This window comes from Parus major, chromosome 3 (assembly GCF_001522545.3).
Source record: "Parus major isolate Abel chromosome 3, Parus_major1.1, whole genome shotgun sequence".
NCBI lineage: Eukaryota > Metazoa > Chordata > Aves > Passeriformes > Paridae > Parus > Parus major.
In genome coordinates, this window is record NC_031770.1 from 80,763,577 (window position 1) to 80,787,334 (window position 23,758).

The window sequence follows — 23,758 nt, forward strand, 5'->3', positions numbered from 1 at the left end:
GGAGTTCAGGGAGCAAGCTAGACTTCACATCTGGGCTAGAACTCAAGTTTTCTTCAACTGTTGAATTTTTAATTTGATACTTATCACCACTCCCAGAATTAGTTAAAACTGTTTAGCATGAGACCATTGTCAGATACTTAAAGAACAGAAATCCACAGGAGGGACCAGAATAATGACAATTTTACAACTTACCTTCAGACTAACCCCACACCCTCTGCTTTGCACTCTCTGCTGTTAGTGATTTTACTGTGTGCCTCCTGCACAGCTACATGTACAGCAGTAGCACCTTACAAGTGCCTTCCACAAAAATAGATGAAAAGGAGTTTAACTCCTCCAGTGTAACGGTGATGGATTTGTGGTAGATTTTTCTGGTTCCTTGGTTAAGTGCCCTTAGAGCAGAAGTATATGCAAGAAAACAGCCTCCTTTTCTTGTACTTGTCAAGGACTCAATTCTAGGTGCTGTCACATGAGCAGAGCCTTCAAAACTAAAACTCTATTTAGTGTTTGAATTCCAACTAACCTTACAGAGCAGAGTTCAAGCAGAGCCATAGAATCATAAAATGTCCTGAGGTGGAAGGGACCCACAAGGATCATCAAGTCCAGCTCCTGACCCTACACAGAACAACCCAAGAGTCACATCATGTGCTGGAGAATATTGTCCAAACACTTCTTGAACTCTGTCAGGCCGGTGCTGTGGCCACTTCCCTGGGGAGCCTGTTCCTGTGCTCAGCCACTCTCTGGGTGAAGAGCCTTTTCCTGATACCCAACCTAAACCTTCCCAGCACAGCTTGCTGCCATTCCCTCAGCTCCCACCACTGGAGAGATCAGTGCCTGCCCCTCCACTTATCCTCAGGAGGGAGCTGGAGACTGAGTCATGCTACACCTCTTCATTATAAATGAAAAGGGAAGTCACCCTTCTGCAGTTAGGTTTCTTTTATAGTGTCAGCTGCTGAGCAGAGCTTTTGGACCGGTTTTAGATTTAAAGGCTGCAAGTTCCCAAACCCATTTTTCCAAAAAGAATTACAACAGGGAACTTACTGAAGTGTTCTCATTTACCTTTGTACACTTCACATAACTGTGGTATCTCACTGTTAGTTGATATAGTATTATACTGTACATGTATCCTGTAACAACTTACACAGAGACATACTCTGCTTTACCACCCATCTTCTCTCTCCATTATGTACAATGGCCTGAAATGCAGCCTTGCAGAGGTGATGGTAAAGCAGGATGGACATTCTGCAACTTTGAAAAGCTTCTAGCAGTTACCTGTTGCCCAACATTTAAGACTGTTATTTTGTCCTTTAAAGCTAATCCCACAATATTTTGGTAATTCACAACCTGAGAAAAGAGATAGTTGTCTATAAGGCAGAAAAAAAAATCAGAATAAATTGAAGACTGGTAAGTGGCAGCCACCAAGGTAGACATACATCCTGCAGTGTGTCATTGAGGTGGAGAATGAGTATAAAACAACTGCCCATCTGCAGTGGAAAAAAGTTGTTTAAAAGGAATAACTGATAACCTACTGCTTATCATCAGCCCTAGGGTACTTTCATAAACTCCCTCTCATGCCAGTTATATTTTCTGTGGGTTCTTCAGCAGTCATAGAATAAGAGAAAGGTTTGATAAACCATATACCACAAAAGAAAAATAGCTGCAGGTATTGTAGCACTGCTGTGCAGTAATGTAGCACTGCTTGTCAAAATTCAACACAAACTGGAGAAGTAAAACAGTAAAAGTTAAGAAATGTAACATTAGAATAATTACAAAGAATCTTTTTCAAGATCTGTAATCTAGATGAGTACTTGGGAAACTTCAATTTATGAAAAGACATTCTTGCAGAAAGAAAGATTTTCTTCACAGGTTTTTCTCTAAAGAGGCTGATACGTTTTTTCCCCTGCTCCAGAGAAAGCTTAAGTATTTCAGTTCCCATACCATAGTCTCTCAAACTTTAGAATATGAAATGGACAATTATTTTCTTCATTGGCTTCAACTTTGAAATTTTTAACATCTATATAACTATAAACAAAAGCTGGAGTACAGTTAGCATATGTACTCCTTATGCCTGAAATACCACTAAACTTCTGCAGCTGCAGCACTAAGTCTTTTAAAAAATGAGCAAGAACAAGACCATTATGGGGAACCAACCTTTTTCACTAGAAATGTGGGACAACTACCCCCATCCTGACAGATGACTAATTGAGATTCCACACCCCATTTCATATAATGACAATGAGCCAACACCTTAAGTTTATCAGTCCAGGTTTGCTCCTAGGAAGAACTGCTGTTCTTGTGTGTGCTCTAACACTGGGTGAGCATGCTTTCTCTGCCCCTGCTTCAGCCCTCCTTATCAGGAATAGTTCCCACTCCTGATCACACTTCCCTGTACCATGTAGACAATCAAAGCTAATCCAAAACAAGGGAAAGAAGAACCAGAAATATGTTTTCATATGCATCTCATGCAGAATATTTGCACCAGAAATATAATTCAGTTAAAACCTGTCCAATCCAATAACAACCATGTAAAATCTACTTCTTACATTCACTGCATTTTAAAGAATGCTTAGTATTAATGTTTTTAAAAACTCAAATTAGTAATTTATTATTATTGTGAATACTGAAAGATTTTCTATTATTTTGAAATTTGAAAAGCAGACTACACTTATAATAGCATTTTTAATACAACAAGAGCCATTTTATTCATATAAGTTCATAACAGTACTGATGACTCCATCATAACACTTAATCACAGGAACAGCTCAAGAACTGGGTGACATTTTACATGCATCTGCCAATATTGTAACTGGTGGTTTATGCAGAATGTTCATGTCCTTTGTTATGGTCAAAACTGGACATGAGGTATTTGTTAGCAAAGGACAGAACAGCATAACTCTCTGTTCCTTCCTTAGACGTTTCAAAAGATATTTCATGTTCTCCATGTACATCAATTGGCAATTTTCAATTGGCATTTTTTGCAGAACTTTTTTATATTAGCTTCTCATAAGACCTCATCTTAAAAGGTTTCATACAGGTTTTTGTACTCCAGACACTGTAGTGCTTTTTAAGTAACACAGACCATAATCGCCAAGCAGCCATTGTTGCTGCTCAACCCAAGCAGCATGCAAGGAGTGAAAGAGTCCACAGTGAAAAGCATTCAATTAAATTTTTTAATGACCTGCAAACATTATCAGAAGAACACAAAGAACATATAAAAATGCAAACTTTAAGCTGAGTGTCCTTTTAAAAGCTAGCAGCACAAAATACTCTTTGAACAGACCAGGCATCTGTTGCCTCCTGAACAGCAGTACATCATTTTGTTGTCCGTGTTTTTTGACTCCCAGGTTTTGCAAATGCTGATACATCCAGAGCTTTACCACTGTTGCACTGTTCATATAAAGTCTGAAAGTTAACAAACACACAGGGTATTCAGGTGAACATTGTACTACACATGGATTCAAACTATATAACAAATATTACCACCTGAAATAAATTATCACATACTGAAATACTCCATACCAAAATTTTTCTGTCAAATCAAAAAATAAAAACACACTTACGACAGCTTAGTTATACCAGCTGTAACGCAGTGCAGTGCCCAGAAAATACATACGCTGACTTTGCAGTGTGGGCAATTATAGAGCTTCAGAAATCAGGAGAGAACAAATGAGCTGCAGAGATCTAAAATCAAGTTCAGCTATTAAATGTCTCCACTATGGAAACACCAGCATGGAAGTTATTTGTGTAAGCCAGGCATGTAAGCTTTACATGAGATATTCAAACAGCCACATCATCATTTTGTTAGAAGAATTACTACTTTGTTCACCCTCATATTTAAAACAGATTGAGTGCAACTGGAAGTGTAAGCATGAGCTCCTTTAGATTTAATACACACTGAATTTGCTTTCCTCCCCATGAAAGCAGCTTTGCATTCTCAAGGTCTCATGTATACTTTACCACCATCATTTCTTCTAAGACACAGGTAGAAAGAACAGAGTTGAAGATTTATGAAGCTTCTCTTTCAGGCAATAAACAGAGAGGCTGCAATACTTCAACACACAGGAACTAATTTACACATAGCACTGCATTAACAGTTCAGCAACTTCCAGGAAGCAGGAACAGTTGCAGTCCAATAGTATGCACTCTTAACAGATCAATTTAGGTAACTTCTCCATAGTGAGAGCTCTTAAATTAGAAGACCCCTGCCTAAGGGCAGCTTAAAAGCAAAGCAGATCTACTGGGAAGTGGAAAGGAAAGAAGAAACTTAAACTAAAGATTACTGGCATAATTTTCAACCCTTCCAGTTCAGAATAATGTGGACAGATTCTGCATCCTTGCAAATAAAAGCACTAAGTTATGCAATGTTTTTCCAGCTATGGCTGAAGATTTCATAAACGTATTGTTTCAGCATTCACTACCTAGCAGTATAACCTTTGTCTGCATGAGCATGTACTACTACACAAAATAGAGAAGACAATTTACTTACCCTTGCAGCTCTAGAAATAGAATTGGGAGAATTCAAGCCAACAAGCTGGCCAAGGATACGTTTCATTTCCTCTGTTGTTCCTTTAACATTTGGGACACCTGCAGTCAATTTATAGTTATGCTGAAATTGTATACATCATCAATATAAAAATTTCCAGAATAGTTTTGTAAGAGGTTTAAGAATTAAAATATTGAAGTCTTTTCTAAAGCAGACCTAGGCACCAAACAAAACTGAGTCATGCCAACAAGCTCATAGCACATTTAAGAGTAAAGGTTTGGTTTTTTTAAAGCAGTTAGTTACAAATACTATTTAATAAAAATATATTTTAAAATAAATGTACCTGTTTGACAATGACTTTGAATTTGAACATAGGGATGTACCAGCAACTCCGAAACAGAAATTCTCTCTTTAGGATTTCTTATTAAACAGCGCTGCAAATGATAAGAGAGGAAGAGTGTTTTGCCTATAAATTATGAATTGTCCTAGGAATTAAACAGTATCTACTTTGGATGCTGAACCAAAGGACCCAAGTCAGACTGCTTTCACTATTTACTTAGCTGGTGTTGAGCTGAAAAGAGACTTTAATTTGGAAACTACATGAAGCAGCTCAAACTTCATTCTTATTTTGGAATAAGACCTGTTACTACAAGTAGCAGTGAGCATCTACTTGTGGAAAAAATCTTTCAAACACAACACATTCAGTTTTAGAAAATATCTTTAAATAAAAAAATTACCATTATTTAAATCAAAAGGAACAGCTACCTTCAGGACATCTTGAAGATCCTTCTCAGCAATATCTGGAAACCCTATTTCATAACTTGGATCAACAATAGCATGCATTTTATTGATGTGACTTGTTATATGTTGAAATGGAGTCCTTCCATATGTCATACAGTACAAAATGCAGCCCAGAGACCACACATCACTTTTGGGACTTATCTAATATAAAAGAAAAAAAAAAAATCAAAGATTACACTCTACTAAGAAACTGGCCCTTCAGTCAATTTATCATGTAATTGTACAGTTTTCATTGTATAAGAGATCTTTTTAACTGCTACACAAAATCGCCAAGTCAGTGTGCCATTATTTACTAAGACGGTGATATGGCTTCCTTTCACTGATATTCCATAAGAAAACTATTCCTGAAAATCAACTTACTTGAAGAACTTAAAACTAAAATCAGTCCTTAACAAGTCAAACTGCAGGATTCTAATTTCAGATTTAAAAATAAATACAAGTAAAAGCATACTAAATTATCTAAATCCAGGAAATAGTAAGAGATCCCAGCTATGTCTCCGAAGTGGAAAGCCACAATTCAATTCACCTGGGTTTAAAGGATTCCTTATTTCAACCATGATACCCAAGCTGTTCCGTGCAGGATAACTTTCCTGCTTCTCCTGTTTAAGCTGAAGCACTTGAAGAGAAGTACAGAGTCGGGGAGAGGAGGGAAGTGAAGAAAGATGTACACAGCAAACCTGACTCCCAGCACAGTGGTTAGATTTTTGCTTAGATGAGCTGAACAAGCCTGTGCTTAGCTTGCTCAATTTAAAAGTACAAAATAAGATAAAAAATTAACATCCTTAAAAAAGGAATCCACTTATATTTTATTCTCTATTTAGAAAGACAAGATTGTATTTCATTACAAAACAATACTTCCATTCAACTGTTAAAAAGTAAAATATTCATGTACATGCAAGTATATATGGATTTTAAATACTTTTTCACCAAACCATGTACCCCTCAGTTGAAGTTTGACTGCCAGTGTGAAAATGCTTTTCTTCAGTACTTTTCTCATCATTCACATTCCATTGCCCTGGTGATGTTACAAATTTTTCCACAATATACAATACTCTGTAGCATAGAAAAATTAATGGGATACACTGAACTCATAGATGTGGCCCTAAAATGTCCAAGCCTGTGCTTGTTTTACTTTCAATTTTACTCATTCATTGAGCACTTGCATTTTTCTAAACACCATTTGCCAAGTGCTTATTTGGTAGTTAGAGAGATTAGGCTTAGCCTTCCAACTCTTCCACCATCGCTATGGCACAGTAAATTTTCTTATGATCAAGATCCAGTGGAAGATTAAAAAAAAAAACAACAAATCTGAAGATGTGTGATTGAATAGGGAATGAAGGAGCTAGGAGGAAAAAGACCATACTACCTTCGAACGAGGCTTGCCATTTTCTCCATAGGAAGACCTATCTTCTATTGCTTCAGGTGGCATATAGTTCATTGTGCCAGCCTAGCCATAAAAATGAAAAAATATTCCTTTAAGTAAAGCATGCATTAAATTTAATTCACTTAATAAAAACTTAGACTTCTGTCCCAAAACACTGAAAAGCATCTTTAAAGTTTATTTGTATTAAGACTGAAGTCCATTATTATTTTGTTCATTAAAAACATGTAAAAATCAATATACATGAACATTCATATACACATATAAAACCATTCATAAAATTTCAATAGTAATTGAGGTTATGACAATCAAAATTATCAGCAGGTACTATAGCATTTCACAGAAAAATGGACATGCATTTTCCAGAAGAATTTCACCTGAGAATCTTTAATGATGCTTGTCACATCTGGCTGCATTTGGTTTGCAATGCCAAAGTCAATTAGTTTTAACATTCCATCAACTATCAGAAAGTTTGCTGGTTTCAGATCACTGTGAATAATGCCTGTAAAGGGAGTTAAAGTAAATCCAAATTACTACCATATGGTTTAGCATTAGTCAATTCCCACAACCCTTGCACAGAGAGAAGGTGCAGATTGGCTTTATCAGAGTGTCTGCAGATTTCATAAGCGTTTCCATTTTTTTTTAATAGTTAAGACTTGCCTAAATTTACAGGTAGAATTAATACTTATTCAAACCTACAGGTAACCCAGAACAGCTCCAAGCAACTGGAGTTGCAGAGTTTGTCTCAGTTTGGGACAGACCCTCCAGCTCTGTGTGCATGTGGCCACACTGAACTGCTGCTCTGGAGCAATTCAGTGGCCTGCCCATACCTGTAGTTCTCTCTTTAATTACTTAAGTAGGTAGGTCAAATAAAAGAATTATATTACTTAGTCTGATTAAAGGTACCATTCACTGAGTACTTCCCACAAACTCTGCTTGAACAGTTTAATACAAATTTTAGTTATTATCTACATAATCAACAAATCTATCTTGATATTTTACAAAAATCAATGTCTTTCTTAAATACATCACAGGTATGTATGTACATATGTACCCTGAATTTCAGTAGGTTTTGCTGTTTGCTATAGTATTGAATGTTCTAGTCCTGAAAATAGGTGATGCTTTCTGCTATATGTACTAGTCTTCATTTCATTATTATATAGGAAAAGATGCAAGTCAACCCTCTCCTTTATACTATACAAACAGAATATAGATGCATACACTTTGATTATATAGGTAAAGATGAGAAGAAGGCCTGAAGAACTCTAGGAAGAAGCTGAAACACTTTGTTGAAGTAAAGATGGCAGAGCTGTCATTAATGTCAAAGCTACTTCTGGAGAGATTGAGTGGCAAAAATTTAAGTCTAACAGAGAACAAGTGGAATTGGGAGTATATGATGTAGTCTAAAACAGAAAATAATTGCTGGCTGTTGAAAGAAAACAGACTTAGCTAACTCAAGAAAGATCTCTCAAATATCACTGTTTATGTAATGCTATCTCTGGATCAAGATTTACCTTATTTTTTTGCTTGACTTTTTTTTTTAAATACAGTAAATACCCATCTTTGAAAATCACTAAGATTACAGCAACACTAAAAGCTATACCACCTCCAAAATTAAACCAGATCCATATTATCTGCTATATATCCTATACAAATACCTAGAATTATTTAAGAATACCATGTTCATGGATTGTGTGAACAGCTTCCAGCATATTTTTCCAATAGCTCTTTCGTTCCAACGGATCGATCTTCTTTTTCTTTTTAAGCCAGCTATTGAGATCAATATTTCCACACTCCATTATCATGTAGATATGTTGATCAGTCATTTCACTAAAAATAAAATATGTACGTTAAAAGTGAAGGAAATATCTTTTTATAGAGAAATACTGATTAAAGTTAGAATTTACTTACTAGCCATAAAGGCGGATGATCTTATCACTATGTTGCTGCAGTTTACTCAAATGAGCAATTTCATTCTTATAGCTCTCAACAGTCTGTTGATCAGCTTCCTCTAGATTCACATATTTGACAGCATACAGCTGCTTCTTGTCATTCAGTACTTGAAACACCTGCAAAACATCAGTTAATAACTTCATTCATCCCTAGTTCTGATTGACTATGGTCCTTCTCAACTCAGCCAGAATACCAAAGAAGTCAACCTTTTCAAAAGGAAGAAACAATACAAAGAAATTCATACAATTCAGCATGAAAAAAAATCAAGAAAGACAATTTACAACAGAAACCCTATATCAGAAGCTATCTTGGTGCCACATTGTATTTCACCAGGTGCACTACATCATGAGTCTGCAGTGTTCCCAAGATAAAGATTGCATATACACTATAGGAAAATAGGAAATAACACTCCCAGAGATACAGGTGTGATCTGCCCTCACATATTCATTTGGTCACAACAAAATCATTTGGAGGCTAGATCACATGGAACATTAGAAGAGGTTGAGAGCACAGATTCATTCAGTCTTGTGAAGGCTGCAGGAATTCCTACTGCTGTCTTCAGCTATTTAAAGGGAAGCTATGGCAGACTCCTCTTGAACCATCAAAGTATGAGATGCAACAGACATAGCTAACAAAAAATTACCATCAGATATTTTGATTTTTTCACTGTCATATAGTCCAACAGGAAAACTGCTTGTCCAGATAGACTATGAAATCTCCATCCTTAGCAATATTTAAACACAAAACCCCATACATAACATGCTCTATTTTGGCCTTTTTTTAAGCAGACAGAAAATGACAGTCCCTGCCATACTATCTCATTCTACAACCATACACTGGCAACACAGGGAGCTCTTCTTTCCAGAGTTTCCAGCTAACAGGAAGCTGACTAATGTTAGTCCAATAGACAAAAAGGATCTGAAGGAAGACCCAGGAAACTACAAACCTGTTAGCCTAACCTCAGTTACTGGAAAAATTAGAGAGAACATCCTACTAGGTACTACTGAAATGCAATGATCAGATACAATTGGATTCCCAAAGAGAAAGACTTCTACAAGTAATAAGTTAAATTAACTATCCTTAGGACACATCCTCCCAGAAGCTACACTAAAACACATGGAGAACACAAAGGTGATTTGAGACAGCCAGCACTGCTTCACCACATGCAGGTCTGTCTAACCAACCTTCTGTGAGGAAGGGACACAGAAGTCATCTACCTGCTTTGACATAGTTCCCCACAACACCCAGCTAAACTGTTTATGCCGTTATGAAAGTAAGGAAATATAACAAACACAAGAGATTTTGCCAATATTGTTTCCCAAGCTCCCATGACCCCAAACTTCCATGTAAAAAGCAGCTCACTCACCACTTCAGACATAGCTACAACTCATCACACAGGTTACAGGTCTGTCATCTTCAGGCTCTCAATCAACTTTACAAATCACCCATTTCCCAACAGTGTAATCACACTGCTCTAAACAACAGCCTCTCACATTAGGATGTACACAATGCAGCACCCATCTTATAACAGAAGAGCTGATTCTACCAGGAATCTTAATGCTTACTCTACCATAGAAATTACCTTCAAGAGCAAAAAGTGTTAAGCATAGCACTAAACCAGCAAAGTTCTAGATTCCCTTGGTCAAACATTGTGTACCTGTTAACACTAGGCACTCATTAGATGATTTCAACATGTATTTACAACAGAACTACTACTCTGTAAATGAGTGACTGCCTAAAAGGATAAAGGAGCACCTTACCTTACTTGAACCTCCACTACCTATTTGCTTTAACACTGTATAAACTCTTCCATTGATGGCAAGGCATTCATGTGGAGGTATAGAAGCTGGCACCTGTGAACACACAGAAAAGGTTAAGAAATAAATATTGGTACCTGCAACAGAACTTAAGAGAGCTCTACTTTTTATTAAGTTAAAATGCTTTAAGTTGTCTTGCTCATCCTGAAGATAAAGTTGTTTAGAAGCAGTAAAGAAACTTCAAATGAATGCTAGATCCCCATATACTGATCATCATTTGGCATGTAACATCACTGAACTCTTGTAAAAGGTGCCAATGCTCTTCTTACTGGAAATCAAGGAAAGGATGTTCTTTAATAAGGCTTCCTAGTTCACTAGAGACACCTCCCTCTTTACATATAACGTCACAAACTACATTATCCAAGAGATTTTCAGTCCCAGCATAAAACTTAAAAGCTGCACTGAAATCATCTACCATTTTATTTGAAGCTAATTACTAACTAGAAGATTACAGTAATGTGAAGTTGAAACAGCCTGCATTGCCCATATCTGCTACACCAAACCACAGAAAGGCCTCAAGTTTGATTTATTAATACTTATCCTCTAGTAGGAAGCTTAAACCTATCCCCCACTTTTATCTACAGTTGGGAAGGTTGTCCCTGAATGTGCAAGACATCTAAGGTAATCCATTTTTACATTATGTCAGGCCACAACAAATATATCAAAATTTGTGAAATCTAACAAAAATGGAGGAGAAATGCAATCTTTCACCTCCCTCAAACTCATGGTTTTCTACACACAGTACTTCTCTTTATTGGTACTGTAGTAGGTAGTACCACTGTAAAAGCACTGCAGAACAACACAGGCTCTATTTCTTTCCTCTGCCATTAAGTAGGGATCTGAAAAGGCTTAGGTTGAAGACAAAGGCTCCAGCATTTTGACAAAATTGAACTGATTTTTCAATACCTGACTTATGTCATCTAAATTCAGACATACACATGAAAAAAAGTTATTTTGGGAATAATAGACTACTTTCCATTACTCATACAGAAAGATGAACAGTAACTTCAGATTAAAAGAAAATATATACACACATTTATTTTACCTAAAGTAGTCCCCAATGAAAATATGTGCTGAAAAAAATGGTAGAAAATTGTTACCTGCAAGCCAACTTGATTTTGAAATGGAGTTGCTGGAGTATGTGGTAAATAATAAGGGAACTGGCTGTAAGGAGTAGAAATTTGACATCCTGGTAGAAATCTGTCCTTTACAACAGGTGTGCTGAAACTAACAAAAAATATGAACAATATATGCATTACTTGTATTTTCTCAAGATAATTTTAACAACAAAGTTGAAATCTTCAGTGTTTCTTCAAAGTTAAACCCTAATGACTAGCAAGAGCCCAAGCCTCAATTTCATTCAATAATTATCATTATTAAAGACACTTCAACTTCTTCACTGAGAAGTCCTTTTAGAAATACACTGAAACTATAACATACTTAGCAAATACTTTTAAAAACACAAACTCACTATCTTCAGACAATAGCTGGCACTTTCCAGCAACTGAAAAGTGGAAGAACTACAAAGCTAGAAGAACTGACTATAAGTTTGAGCCAGTTACTCTTCTCTATCTTATTGTTATTTATTCAAAACCTTTTTAGATTTTCCTATTTTTCAAAGTAAGCATATTGAGACAGACAACTTCAAAACTCACTCACTACTGCCTTGAGAACTTTAGCTACACTGTGTATGAACAGAAGGATTATGGATTTAAGAAAACTAAAAGTTGAAAAAAATCCTATCGTTATTTTAATTTTTTCTCCTGATGTGTCTACCATCCATTTAGTTATATTTCTGAATATATTTTATTTTTCCCCACTCTACTTACAGAAATTAATGCCAAGATCAGAACTGGGAAAGAATATATATAATTAGGATTTATTTGGCAGAGTAAAATCACAGAAGTTAAAAAAACCAGAACAAAACCAGTCTAAAGCATGGTTTTCTTTGAATATAGAAACATTCAACAATTCTGCATATTTACCATGTACATACGAACTAAGTAAAGATAATTTAATCAATGACTATTATAAAGTTCCTTCATGAAATTAAATGGTTCATGCCCTATATATATACATATTTATTTTTTTTTAATCTCTACAGATGTAGAGACAGAGGTCCTACCAACAGGAACAGTGCTTACTCAGCATACAACCTTGACCTATATGATTCATCCTAGAGACCTGTGAAAACAGTAAGTAATCCTATAATTAGAAAGATTTGCCAACACAGGCATAGGGGTTTATGCCTGATTTAAGGTAACATGGATAAACAAATGCTATAATTTCCTAACGTAAGTGCTTAATTCTGCAAGCCTCTGGATTTCTTGAGGTGCTTTTAAAAAGCTCCAGACACTGGCATCATGGGAAATAAACTGATATATAGTTATCAATCTAAAAAGCCTGCCAACCACATAAAAAAAGTTATCATAAACAGAAAGTGTCATGTAGCAGGGATCACTGAAAAAGGTAAATGCTCCACTAAGGAATTATTGATTTGATGGTATACATTCAAATGCTGAAAAGCTGCCCAAAAAGGCTGATCAAAAAGGGTGCCCAATCTTTAAATACAATCTGAATATCAAAGTCAGGCACTTTACAGAAGCACTTGGAATGTTGGCTACCTGAACAGAAAAATTTAAGAAACCCTGTAAAAATCTCTAAGTCTTTCCAGAGATCAACTACCGTCTTACAATAGGCTTACCAGGCCATATAATCATTAGATGTGGTGCTTGGTGTCCCATAAACGTGTGATGGGTCACTTCTCTTAGAAACAGCATCTGGTGGTGATAATCGTCTTGAAACAGGATGTCCAGACTGTTGAAGGTTTGTTTGTTTTCCCTACAAAGGACAAAGCAAGATATTATATATCATACAAGGAGCTCCAATTAAGAACACAAATAATGTCTTCAATGTGAGAAGGCTGCTGTTAGCACACATGCAGTACATATTTTTACTTTACCTCTCCATAGCAGCTTTTCTGTGACACTTCTTGAGTTGGCATTTTTTTTCTGGCATTAACACAGTTTAGTTTAATCTGCTCCAACTGCTTTCTATAGCTTTCACCAAAACTAGACTGTTGCTGTTGACTTTCCAGTCTCCTGGGCTCTGGTGTCTTCAGCTCCAGATGCAGAGCTTTATTTTCTGGGGAAAAAAAAGCCCAAAAAAAACCAAAAACCACAGATTATTAAAATGACTCAATATTGAACACTTGAAAAGTTTCTAGAATAATTTAACCTCATTTTCTAGATCAGACTAAACAAACAGATGATTTACTGGAATTAGGCCTTAAAAGACATTCATGAAGTCCATAGGCTCTGTGCTCAATTCAGTGTAGTAAAATGGCAACTTTCTTCAAAACCTTAGGATAATACTAAAACAGTAGCAGAGTTGCAACTGTTTCCTTCACCAACATATGCAATAGCACATAAATTGTACTACAACATCCCAGCATATTGAGCACATTTAAGATAAGCACTGAAGATACACTTATTACCATACTCCAAATTAGAAGTCTGTTGTCTGTGACAATAGGCAACCTATAACCCAGTGTAATGACTGAAGTCAGAGGCCTAAAGGAACTTGGCACTCTGTCTCCTGGTTCCCTTTGCATAGGTAGTACAAGAATGAAATGGTGCGATGTGATTGTGCAGGCTGCATACAGCACAGCTCAACAGTGTTCCTTCACAACCTTGAAAGGTTTTATTTTTAAATTACTGGAATGCAGCATCCCATGCTGAGCACTTAGTGCAATTCAGCTGCTGAAGGACTGAATTACCTCAGTCAGCATCTCACCTGGAAATGTGCATGAAGCACAAACAAGAAAAGTGTGACCTGAAACCCAAACTGATCCCTGTGCAAGTCAGTGGGAAAAGATCACTGCTGGGCTAAGGGGACACCAAAGATGAAAAATCACCACTTTTCAACTGAAATGTTTCCTTCCTACAATACATATGTACTTATACAATCCTAAATGCAACTCTTGCAATATTAGACACTTCCTTCTAATTTTTTCAGCAGGATGAGAATGCCACTTAGCGAACCAGCTTTCTGATGAAACACTGAAGTAGCAAGTAACCACAGGAGGTTAGTACATGTACTTCGTATTTCATGACAGTTGGTAAATATTTAGTAGCAAGATTCTACTAGATTTTACTAGGCCTGAAATCCTTGCTATAAATCCAAGTTGGTTACATTTCCCAGAAAAACACAACATAACAATCTCATGTCACCCCTTTCTAGCTGACTTAACACAGCAGTCAAAATCCATGTATTGATAATCTAATACCTAATGAAGTATTTTTTTCTGAAATACAACAAAACTGGCTGTTTTTAAAAGAACTTTAAGAATCAATCAATCATTCTCCAAAGGTATATAATAAATATGTTAATATTGCAATAACTTCCACTTTTTGAAAAACATTTTATTCAGCAATGCATTCCTAAAAAATAATACAGAACAGCACATTTTTCAATGCTTATTCTATTTCAAACTACTCCGATTTGGCATTAATAGTTACCTTCTTTTTCTGTCACAAGACTTGCATCCACTTTGGTTTTGAGAGTTACACTTGAATTGGTAGCTGTTTCTGAGCTGCCTTCATCCAACATCTGCAACTGTAAAGTTGTTTTTTCTTGTAAGGACTAAAGAACATAAAAAGCATCTTAAAAAAGAATCAAAGGAAAACTCAAAAGTAGTATCCAAAAGACATTTCCTTAATATAATTAAATAGTAGGTGCACCACAAAGCACTTCAGGGAACTGTGCAGATTACTGATGTTATTTTTAAATATATCAACATTCTGAATTTCCATAATCCAGTTTCTATAATAAAAGCCTAAATGCTTTCTATTCTAGAATTTTCTTTCAGGGCATGGGGACATGGGACATGAAAATGTAAGACATAGTAATGCAAGACATTTGCTTTTTGATGAAAACAAACCTCTATCAAAACCTGTAATTTATGGCTCCACAGAGCACTTTAACTTAGTTGAATGGACTTCATTAAGTAGGGTACTTCTAACGGTAAAATTCATGACAACAGCTGAAAGAGGTCCTGTAGTCAAGTTGAGATGTGTTTATCACCACTTCATAAATGATATTCCTAACATCACTCCCATTGCTTCCATCCCAGGTACTGTTCAGATAAAGCTCTTTTTAAATGCCCTATTATGCATAACAATTCTCAAGTTTAAAAGCCACAATGAATGTTTCTATCCACAAATGATTACTTAAAAGGGAAACCCAACATTATTTCTTTATGGATTGAAAAAGTTAGTATATTTCTTACTAATATCATAGGATAGATTGAGTTCCTTTCATGTATTTAAAAAATACTTAAGTTACCTGCAGATCTCCCAGGCTGTACGAATCATGCCCACAAGTTTTCACTTCTGATGGTGGAAAAGGTGCAACAAAGGCTGTTTGTTTGGAGCTGGACGTTTGCCTGTTGAAATAACATTACGTCACATGCCAGCCCAGTATGACAACAGCCTTTTTTGTGAATGAGGTGAAAAAAGTAGTTGTGTGAAGACTTTTGGCTACAAGCTTTAAATTTACAGAAAAGCAGGTTCACTTGGACAGCAGAGTGAGAAACAATACAAAGAAGTCCTACAAAATGAGGATTTTAAAATATTTTGAAAGTTACAAGACCGTCTTATCTCTTATTTTAAAAATTAACTACATAAAGGTATTTTGAACTAAATTTATTTCCACCTTAATTTCAGTTTCTTTTTTTTAGCTTACTGATTAGCCAGAACATGCTTTCTCCATCTCTACATGCTTTCATACCAAGAATCTACGTAGCAAAATCAGAAGTAGGTTACTGCAGTACCCATTGCAATTATAACAACTATTGGTCTCTATCCTTCAGGTCAAATTTAACATTAACATCTGACATTCCCAATATCCAATAAAAGTACCATTGAAAAGGAGTATTAAAATCTGTTGTGCTTGTAGGTAAACCATACCTTTTCATAACACTAGCCATGAGTGGGACATCTGAATCCTCCATGTCATCACCATCATCAGATACTAGGGTAACAGGAATCCTCCCAAATGGGCAAATCTTAGAGTAAATTCAAAGTTATCAGGTGTGTAAAGCAGAATAAATAGTTTAAGATTTTAAACAAAATGTTACATGTTTCACCTGGTTAGATTTGTTTAGTGGTCTCAATGGATTGTGGAAATTAACTAGGGCACCCGGTTCCTGTGACTTCTCTTCCCTAAAAGAAAAAACAAACTCAAACAAACCCACAAAACAAAACACACAACACTGAAGTATGTGTTTGGTTTTGGTTTAAATGATGTTATAAGACATTACCTAAATAAGGATCTGGTAACAGTAGTAGAATTCTCACTAGAATCATTCTTTTTTAAGCTCCTGTGATTTCCACCTGTATTCTGAAGTCCAGACTCCTGTGTACTTGATACTGTAGGGAAAATACTTAGAATCATTCAGATCATACCAGAAAAATTCAACTAAATTATTCTAAGCAGTTAATTGGGATAAATCAAACCAGTTGATTTCACTGATAGCATATTTGAGAGCGGTCACATAAGCTGGGCAAGGTCAGGGAGTATCAAGGCAGGCAACAGCAAACAGCCCGTTCACCAGCCCTATCTTAATCCAGAAGAGAATCCTGCTTGATTATTGAAGATTTAGCAGAAGTTTATGAAGTTGTATGTTAACCTTAATATAAAATGTCAAGCCAACATAATTAACTTTGTGAAAGTATATATTTCAGGTATACTTTATGGTAAACACAACCATAAACAAGTTATTTGAAAAGTCATTCTAAAACCTCAAACCCACAAATAAACAGTTCATAATAACACTGTCTACCATATAATTTTTCCCTAAAGGTGAAGGGAAGGTCATTTCTCAGAGAAAAAGAAACCACAAGAGCTCAGAATATACTAAAAACAATTTATCAACACCTTAATGACCACATATTCACATTACAACACAGTTTAATTCTTCATTCAGTACAAGCTATTTTAAGCACCTTCAGAAAAACAATAATCTCTTGAACTCAGCTATTTTCCTGACAAATCTTTTTTTAAAGCTTTAAATTAATATCTGGTTATTTTGATTAAGCAACAGGATTTTTTTTAAAAAAAAAAAAGACACCAAAGAACACATAAAAAAATATAATCAAAGGCAACAGGAAGTGTTCAAAGCCAGATTGAATGGTACTTTGAGCAACCTGGTCTAGTGGAAGGTGCTCTTGCCCCATGGCAGGACACTGGAACTAGATGATCCTCAACGTCCCTTCCAACCCAAACCATTCAAAGATTCTAAGATATTATATAATATGATCTTCCATATCACATAGGCCTTGTGTTCCATCAGGATAGGAAATTATCTGCTTGACAAATAAGATTCATGGCTATCCACAGCCTTCCAAGGAATCAGTTTAAGGACTTCTTTACACAGCATTTACCTTAACATTTTAAAATTTGTATCACTTCATTAAAATGGATTTTACTTTTCTTTTGAATTTTCCCATATCCCTCTTCTACTTTAAGCCCGAAGTCAGACTTCTGATAGATGAACAATGCAGTATTGGCTATTTCTAGTACTTAATTTTTTCATAAACTACGTATGCCAATAGACCAAACTACTCATTTAAATAAAATACGTGCCTCCATGTACAGTGTAGTTTTATTACCAACCCAGGACCATCACCATCTCACAAATGCATCCCATACTTTCTTTTACCCCCCAAAGGTTTTTTTTTTTAACCACCAAGCTGGTGGTTACATCCAGCTGATGATCTACAATACTTTCATTCCTTCACAGTCCAAGGCAGCCTATCTTCTAGCTTCTCAAGATATTCCTGACCCCATGACCTAAGGCTCTCTTCCACCCAAAATGATTCTAAAATAGTTCCGTGACCTAAATTTCTTAAATACTAAACTACCTTGTCCCAACTAAATGTGTTTGATTGCACCTAGTTTGTCAAATACTTTAGATTGCTGTGCATGAATGAGATAGAAGAAAAAGGAATTAAACCAAAGGTTTTAGACTTGATGCATGGTTTATATTTGCATCAAAACATTAACTGCATATAACTATCAAAAGCATTCTGTACAGTCTTTTGAAGCTGTGAACAAATGCACATACAGCATTCATATTTTCACAAAAACTTTCAAAAGCAGCTCTTCAAATGGTAATACAAAACAGAAAATACCTAAATGCCAATACACTGAAATAGCCTCTGTTGCTCCAGAGGACCATACAAACTCACTTAAAGCCAAATTCAGTGATTTAGGCCATGTATGTCCCAGAGGCTGAGATACGTCAAGTCTGGTGTTATTTACCTTCTAAACTTTAATCTTAAAATAACTGAATTAATAGCTAGCATTTTTGAAATACCTAATTACAAACTCCTATATGAAAAAATAAAGAAGCCTACTCTTGTCCCAAAGTTCACTGCTTCCTAACTGGCAGACAGGGTTTTGCCATGCATTCTCACAGGTATTTCCTTAGCTCTGCAGCAGCAAGTCAATAACGTCACCAAAAAATTTGTACAATCCATGAAGGATATTGGTATTCTTCAAGATATTCTCTTGTGACACAGTACATCAGCAGTGGCATTTCTTATTTCCATATTCAATTAATGATAAACAGAATGAGACAGAAAATAGCATTTATTAAAAACACTATAGTATTTTCCTACATTTGACTTCACTGAAATGACCGCCAAAGCTTCCCCAGTCTGTCACCTCCAAGCAACCTATATATGTGTAGTTGAATCTGTGTATTTCAGTCCTAATTCTTCTCTACCAACAGTAGCTCTTGCTTCACACTTAGAGCTGTACTTCTCTATTACAAACTGCAAATGCCTGACAACAGTCAGAGGAACACCCTCTGCAGAATTACAGAATCTACCATCCCACAGCTCCTGCAAACTACAGCCACTGCACTGAAAATGAAAACAGGCATTGAAGGAATAAAATTGATAACATAGACAAATATATCTGTTTATTGGGCAACAGAGATTCTGAGTCTGTATCTAGAAGGGACAAACACTAGTGATTTTTTCCAATCTAGAATCACAACATGCATGAACCAGTATTTAAAGAAACTGCAATTACCTGCAAAGTTCTCCTTCTCCTCTTCTGAAAGTAACTGCTTTTTTTTCAACTGTAAGTTTTGCAGAGCTGTTTCCAACAATTCCAGGGGAACAGCAGAGCACTCCACAGCTTTCTGAAGGATCTGCTTACACTTCTTCTCATTTTCTAAGTGGTAAGAAACACAGAGAAATCACAGAAGTAAAAAAACAATTACACTGGGGCAAGATTTATTAATGAGATGGTTACATTCATGTTCTTATATTCACTTTATGTAATTCTGTGAAGCCATTGTTCATTAGGGACACATCCCTTTACTTTGCCATTTTAAGGAAACTGCCTGGAAATAGTTACAAGCAAATCACACAAGTCAATTTTTCACATTAAATTGAATGTCACAAAATACGCATTATCAGTATCTTTTTAATGATATAGGAACTATAAGAAAATTCTACTTATTCTAAAATCCATTTTTTTCTGTAGTATCCGCAAGGAAATATGACCTTTATAGACTTCCACTTAGATCTGATCAGGTAAAAAACATTTTTAATGCACTTAATAGAAATCAAGTTTAAAAACCAGCTGTTGTTAAATAAAACATCACTATTCTGGACAGCATTACAGTTAAGAGAATAGAAAAGCAAGGATGTCTTTTCATTACAGTTTTGAACATTACTGAATGAGAAACACAGATCTTTGAAGAGAGCGGGGGTGTGAAAGGAGGTGTGTTAACAAAACATATTGAAGCAGTAAATTTACTTATGTAAACATGTACACAGGCATCTACTAGAAAAGGTCAAGTAAGGGAAAAAAAGTGTTTCATAACCACAATACTCTGCTTGGTTTCAAGAACATCTGGGAAAAATGAGGCAATATCTGCTACAGCTGTCAATGCACCTGAAACCTCAAATGCTTTTCTTCCTCCATTCCAAAGCAGCAAAACATAAACCACTTTGTTCTTACATTCATGCCACATATACATATACTTAAGCATTTCTTATTATATATAATAGTATATTTAAGAACACTATGTCCCCCACACTCAAAGCTCCACTCATAAATGAAGTTAGACATCAGTGTTGCCTGTAGTTCAAGCTGGTGGAAGAGCAGTGTAGGTACCAGGAACTTTTGCTTTAAGTAACCTGTTTTCAGAATATTAAATGGATGATGTCAAGCACTGAAGCACCAAAATTTTCTGTATTTTCACTTAAATCAATTTTGTGCTAATTTATTAGAATTTGTTTTTTAACCATGTAGTCAAATATTGTTTTTTCTCCTCAATCATTAGCAGAGTGGATAGGCTCTAAGAATCCCTAACCAGCATTCTGTGATACTACCTTTAGCTAAATTTAGTAACACATTGCTTCAACAAGACCTGCTACTCAAAAGTAATTCCTCCTAGTATTATGTGCCTCATTGTGCAAGAAAACATGAGGCCAACACATGTATGTAAAAAATTAACTGCTTCACCCCCCCTTAAAAGATGAGGATCCAAGACATAAAATCAAGTCAGAAGTATTTCTGGGCGTCAGTCAGTCCACTTCATCACATACCAAAAGCCTGAATGAACCACCTTGGTATAAGATTTGGAACAGTCAAGTCTGATCAATTCACAGCACATCTTCAAGTACACCACCCACAAGGCACCCAAGTAAAGACAAGGCAGCTCCTCATCTGAGGTATTTAAATGAAATTGTAGTCCATGTTTAGGTAAAAAAAAAAAAAAAGTCAAAAAACAGAATGGCACCTTTATTGTGTCACTCCATTTCCAGGTCACTAATATTCAATTATTAAAAAATCAACATCAATTTGCCAAGTCTAATTTCACAACTTCAACTTGAGCTTTTATCGTGAGCAAAACTGTGAGCTAAGGAAGAGAAGGTGCAATTAAATTTTTCTTAATGCAAAAGAAAATACTGACAAAGTGTGGAAAGCACTGCTGAAACTACCGGGATGAAGAAGCAACAAAGCACTACCCTCTCCTCCTTTCCCTCTGGCCTAAGTGGACACAGTGAAAAAGGAACAGCACTCTTAAGTAACAATTTACAACTCACATGTTCCACTAATCCTCTTTGAAGCGCCCAGCAGGGACACTGTAGCTCCATACACATTACCAAAGGACACCTAGATCAGCTCAAGGGTAACAGATACAAATCAGAGAGCACACTGCAGATAGAACAAAGCCAATCATAACTGGTTTATTTCCTTTGGGATTAGGACTTCATTTTAGATTTATTACTTGCTGTCAAAGATAAGCTATTGCATGAACACATCCCATAGCTACAGGATGAATTTAGTCACTGGTAACCTGTAGCAACATTTCTACACTACAAAATTACATAATAGGTTTTATTACACTTATTTAACAATATCTTTGTTATTGAAGTATTAGTGTTTAATTATCTGTTTAAATAAACATCCAGTGCTCACTAAATAAATTACTAGCTTCTTTTTATTACTGTTAAGAAGTTAAATACCACAAGTTTATATTAGAACAAGACTGGTCAGATAACCGACTTATGCATAATGAACTCTAATTTTAAGACACAAACGTGCTTTTTTTTGTCTTCGTTTCCCCATCCTGTACAGGAGTCATTCATAAAACATAACATGTACTTCTGGGGGGGGGGGTTGGTTCACAGCCTTTCCTGCTCCAATGCCAATCAACTTACCAGTTAATAAAAACTGGAAAATCCAAGATGACAAGTGAGTATCTATTTATTGGTTTTAATAAAATGGCTCTGCCTCATGGGCCAAACTTTGAACGTCTAAACTATATCCTAGAACACAGTTAAAAAGTAGTACTGGAGCAAAAAAAGTACTACACAAAACTTCTATCCATGGAAAATAAACAGAAGCAAAGAAAGAGGAATAACTAGTAAAATGCATTCAGAATCTAGAGTGCAGAATAAACAGATTAATTTATTTAGTGTAGCTAACTTTGGGGAGAATTTCTCATACTAGGCAGTATACCACAACTTGCATAATATTGGAAAAAAAACATGAAGGAAAACAAACCACAAAAAACTTAAGCTATCCATCAAGTCTTTTTGATTCAAATAAGAAAACAGCTTTCATGGAATGTGCTTGTCTTTCTGTGCAGAGCAAACTGTCAAAGGAAAAAATAAACAGGGCAACATAGGTCGCTGTTCAAATCACCCATGGAAATAAAAGCAACACACAAAAATACAAGACTGTGGGCAGCCTACACAGCCTGACTAGCAAGCACCAGGGCAACCAAATTGCACATTGACAGTATTTGGGTTTGATAAAAAACATACTCCATCTACAGATGCTGTTTGGAAGAATATAGAATTTCTTCCACAAGCAAGCAAAGTATTCAAGCCTCACTTCTCAATACAGGAAGAGCCTTACTCAAAAGCTCTTCACTGCAAGATCTAAATAAGATCAGAAAAGTAGAAACTACTAACAATTTTCACCTGGTCTGAAAGTTATTTCTAAAACAGAAGTAAACAATGAACTGTGTGCATACTTTCATTTTAAAAGTGAACACATGTTCTCAGTAAATTTCAATTTAAAAAAAAAAATCCAGACTTTTTTCTGATTCAATACCTATCAGTTTCCTTACAAATTATATATGGGAGCAGAAGTTTAAAACAACAAAACCGAGAACTACACAGAACAGCAACACCAAACAAGTTTGGCTTTTGGTTTTTTTTGGTTGTTTGTTGTTTTGGTTTTTTTTTACACACCTTGTGATAGCTCAAACTGTGCAAAAGCCACATGCACAAAAGCAAATTTCTTGCAGTTCAGTCTGGCCAGATGAAATTGGTCCCGTGCCTCCTCTGGATCCTGAAGCCTGTAAAGACAGCATATTCATAGTTACACAAAATGAAGAGCCTGAGAAGGATGAAGTTCCATGTGCTGGATGAAGTCTTTAAATAACTTTGAAACAGCAACCCACCTATAGGCTCAAGATTTTTCTCTTTCTCAGAGCAATCAGTGAACTACAAATAAGCAAAGAATTTTAAATTCTAATAACTGAAATATATCAAGCTGAACCTTGCCAAAACTCAAAGGACTCAATCCTCTAAGCTCTTTTACACTTCATAGTTTGTTTTCTTTTGGTAAATTTTAATCCTAGTTTTACATTCAGACATAGATTGCTGAGCAGATTAATGCTTACAGCACACCAACATTTAAATATTTAGGAGTAACTACAGCCTATGCAAACTCTAGTCAAGATAAAAAGGCCTAAACCTACATCACTATGAAATACATGAATGT

The 23,758-nt window shown here is 35.8% G+C and overlaps 1 protein-coding gene across 6 annotated transcripts in view; it reads right to left on the reverse strand.

Moving 5' to 3' along the window:
• Nucleotides 1–3,153: 3,153 nt before the first annotated feature.
• The window catches only part of TTK (TTK protein kinase), a 28,838-nt gene continuing 8,233 nt past the window's right edge, over nucleotides 3,154–23,758 (reverse strand). For 5 of the 6 annotated variants that reach the window (XM_033512921.1, XM_015623189.1, XM_015623191.2 and 2 more), the window contains exons 5-23: nucleotides 23,224–23,330; nucleotides 19,535–19,678; nucleotides 16,755–16,863; nucleotides 16,581–16,656; nucleotides 16,402–16,499; nucleotides 15,779–15,878; nucleotides 14,953–15,076; nucleotides 13,395–13,576; nucleotides 13,137–13,273; nucleotides 11,533–11,659; nucleotides 10,376–10,468; nucleotides 8,574–8,731; nucleotides 8,341–8,492; nucleotides 7,040–7,164; nucleotides 6,648–6,728; nucleotides 5,246–5,422; nucleotides 4,824–4,914; nucleotides 4,484–4,581; nucleotides 3,154–3,399 (exon numbers count right to left, since the gene is read on the reverse strand). In XM_033512921.1, the coding sequence (XP_033368812.1) occupies nucleotides 3,310–3,399; nucleotides 4,484–4,581; nucleotides 4,824–4,914; nucleotides 5,246–5,422; nucleotides 6,648–6,728; nucleotides 7,040–7,164; nucleotides 8,341–8,492; nucleotides 8,574–8,731; nucleotides 10,376–10,468; nucleotides 11,533–11,659; nucleotides 13,137–13,273; nucleotides 13,395–13,576; nucleotides 14,953–15,076; nucleotides 15,779–15,878; nucleotides 16,402–16,499; nucleotides 16,581–16,656; nucleotides 16,755–16,863; nucleotides 19,535–19,678; nucleotides 23,224–23,330 (2,269 nt within the window). In that variant the 3' untranslated portion in view covers nucleotides 3,154–3,309. The remainder of the gene's footprint in view (nucleotides 3,400–4,483; nucleotides 4,582–4,823; nucleotides 4,915–5,245; nucleotides 5,423–6,647; nucleotides 6,729–7,039; nucleotides 7,165–8,340; nucleotides 8,493–8,573; nucleotides 8,732–10,375; nucleotides 10,469–11,532; nucleotides 11,660–13,136; nucleotides 13,274–13,394; nucleotides 13,577–14,952; nucleotides 15,077–15,778; nucleotides 15,879–16,401; nucleotides 16,500–16,580; nucleotides 16,657–16,754; nucleotides 16,864–19,534; nucleotides 19,679–23,223; nucleotides 23,331–23,758) is intronic. The other variant, XM_015623192.2, reaches the window with a different exon arrangement.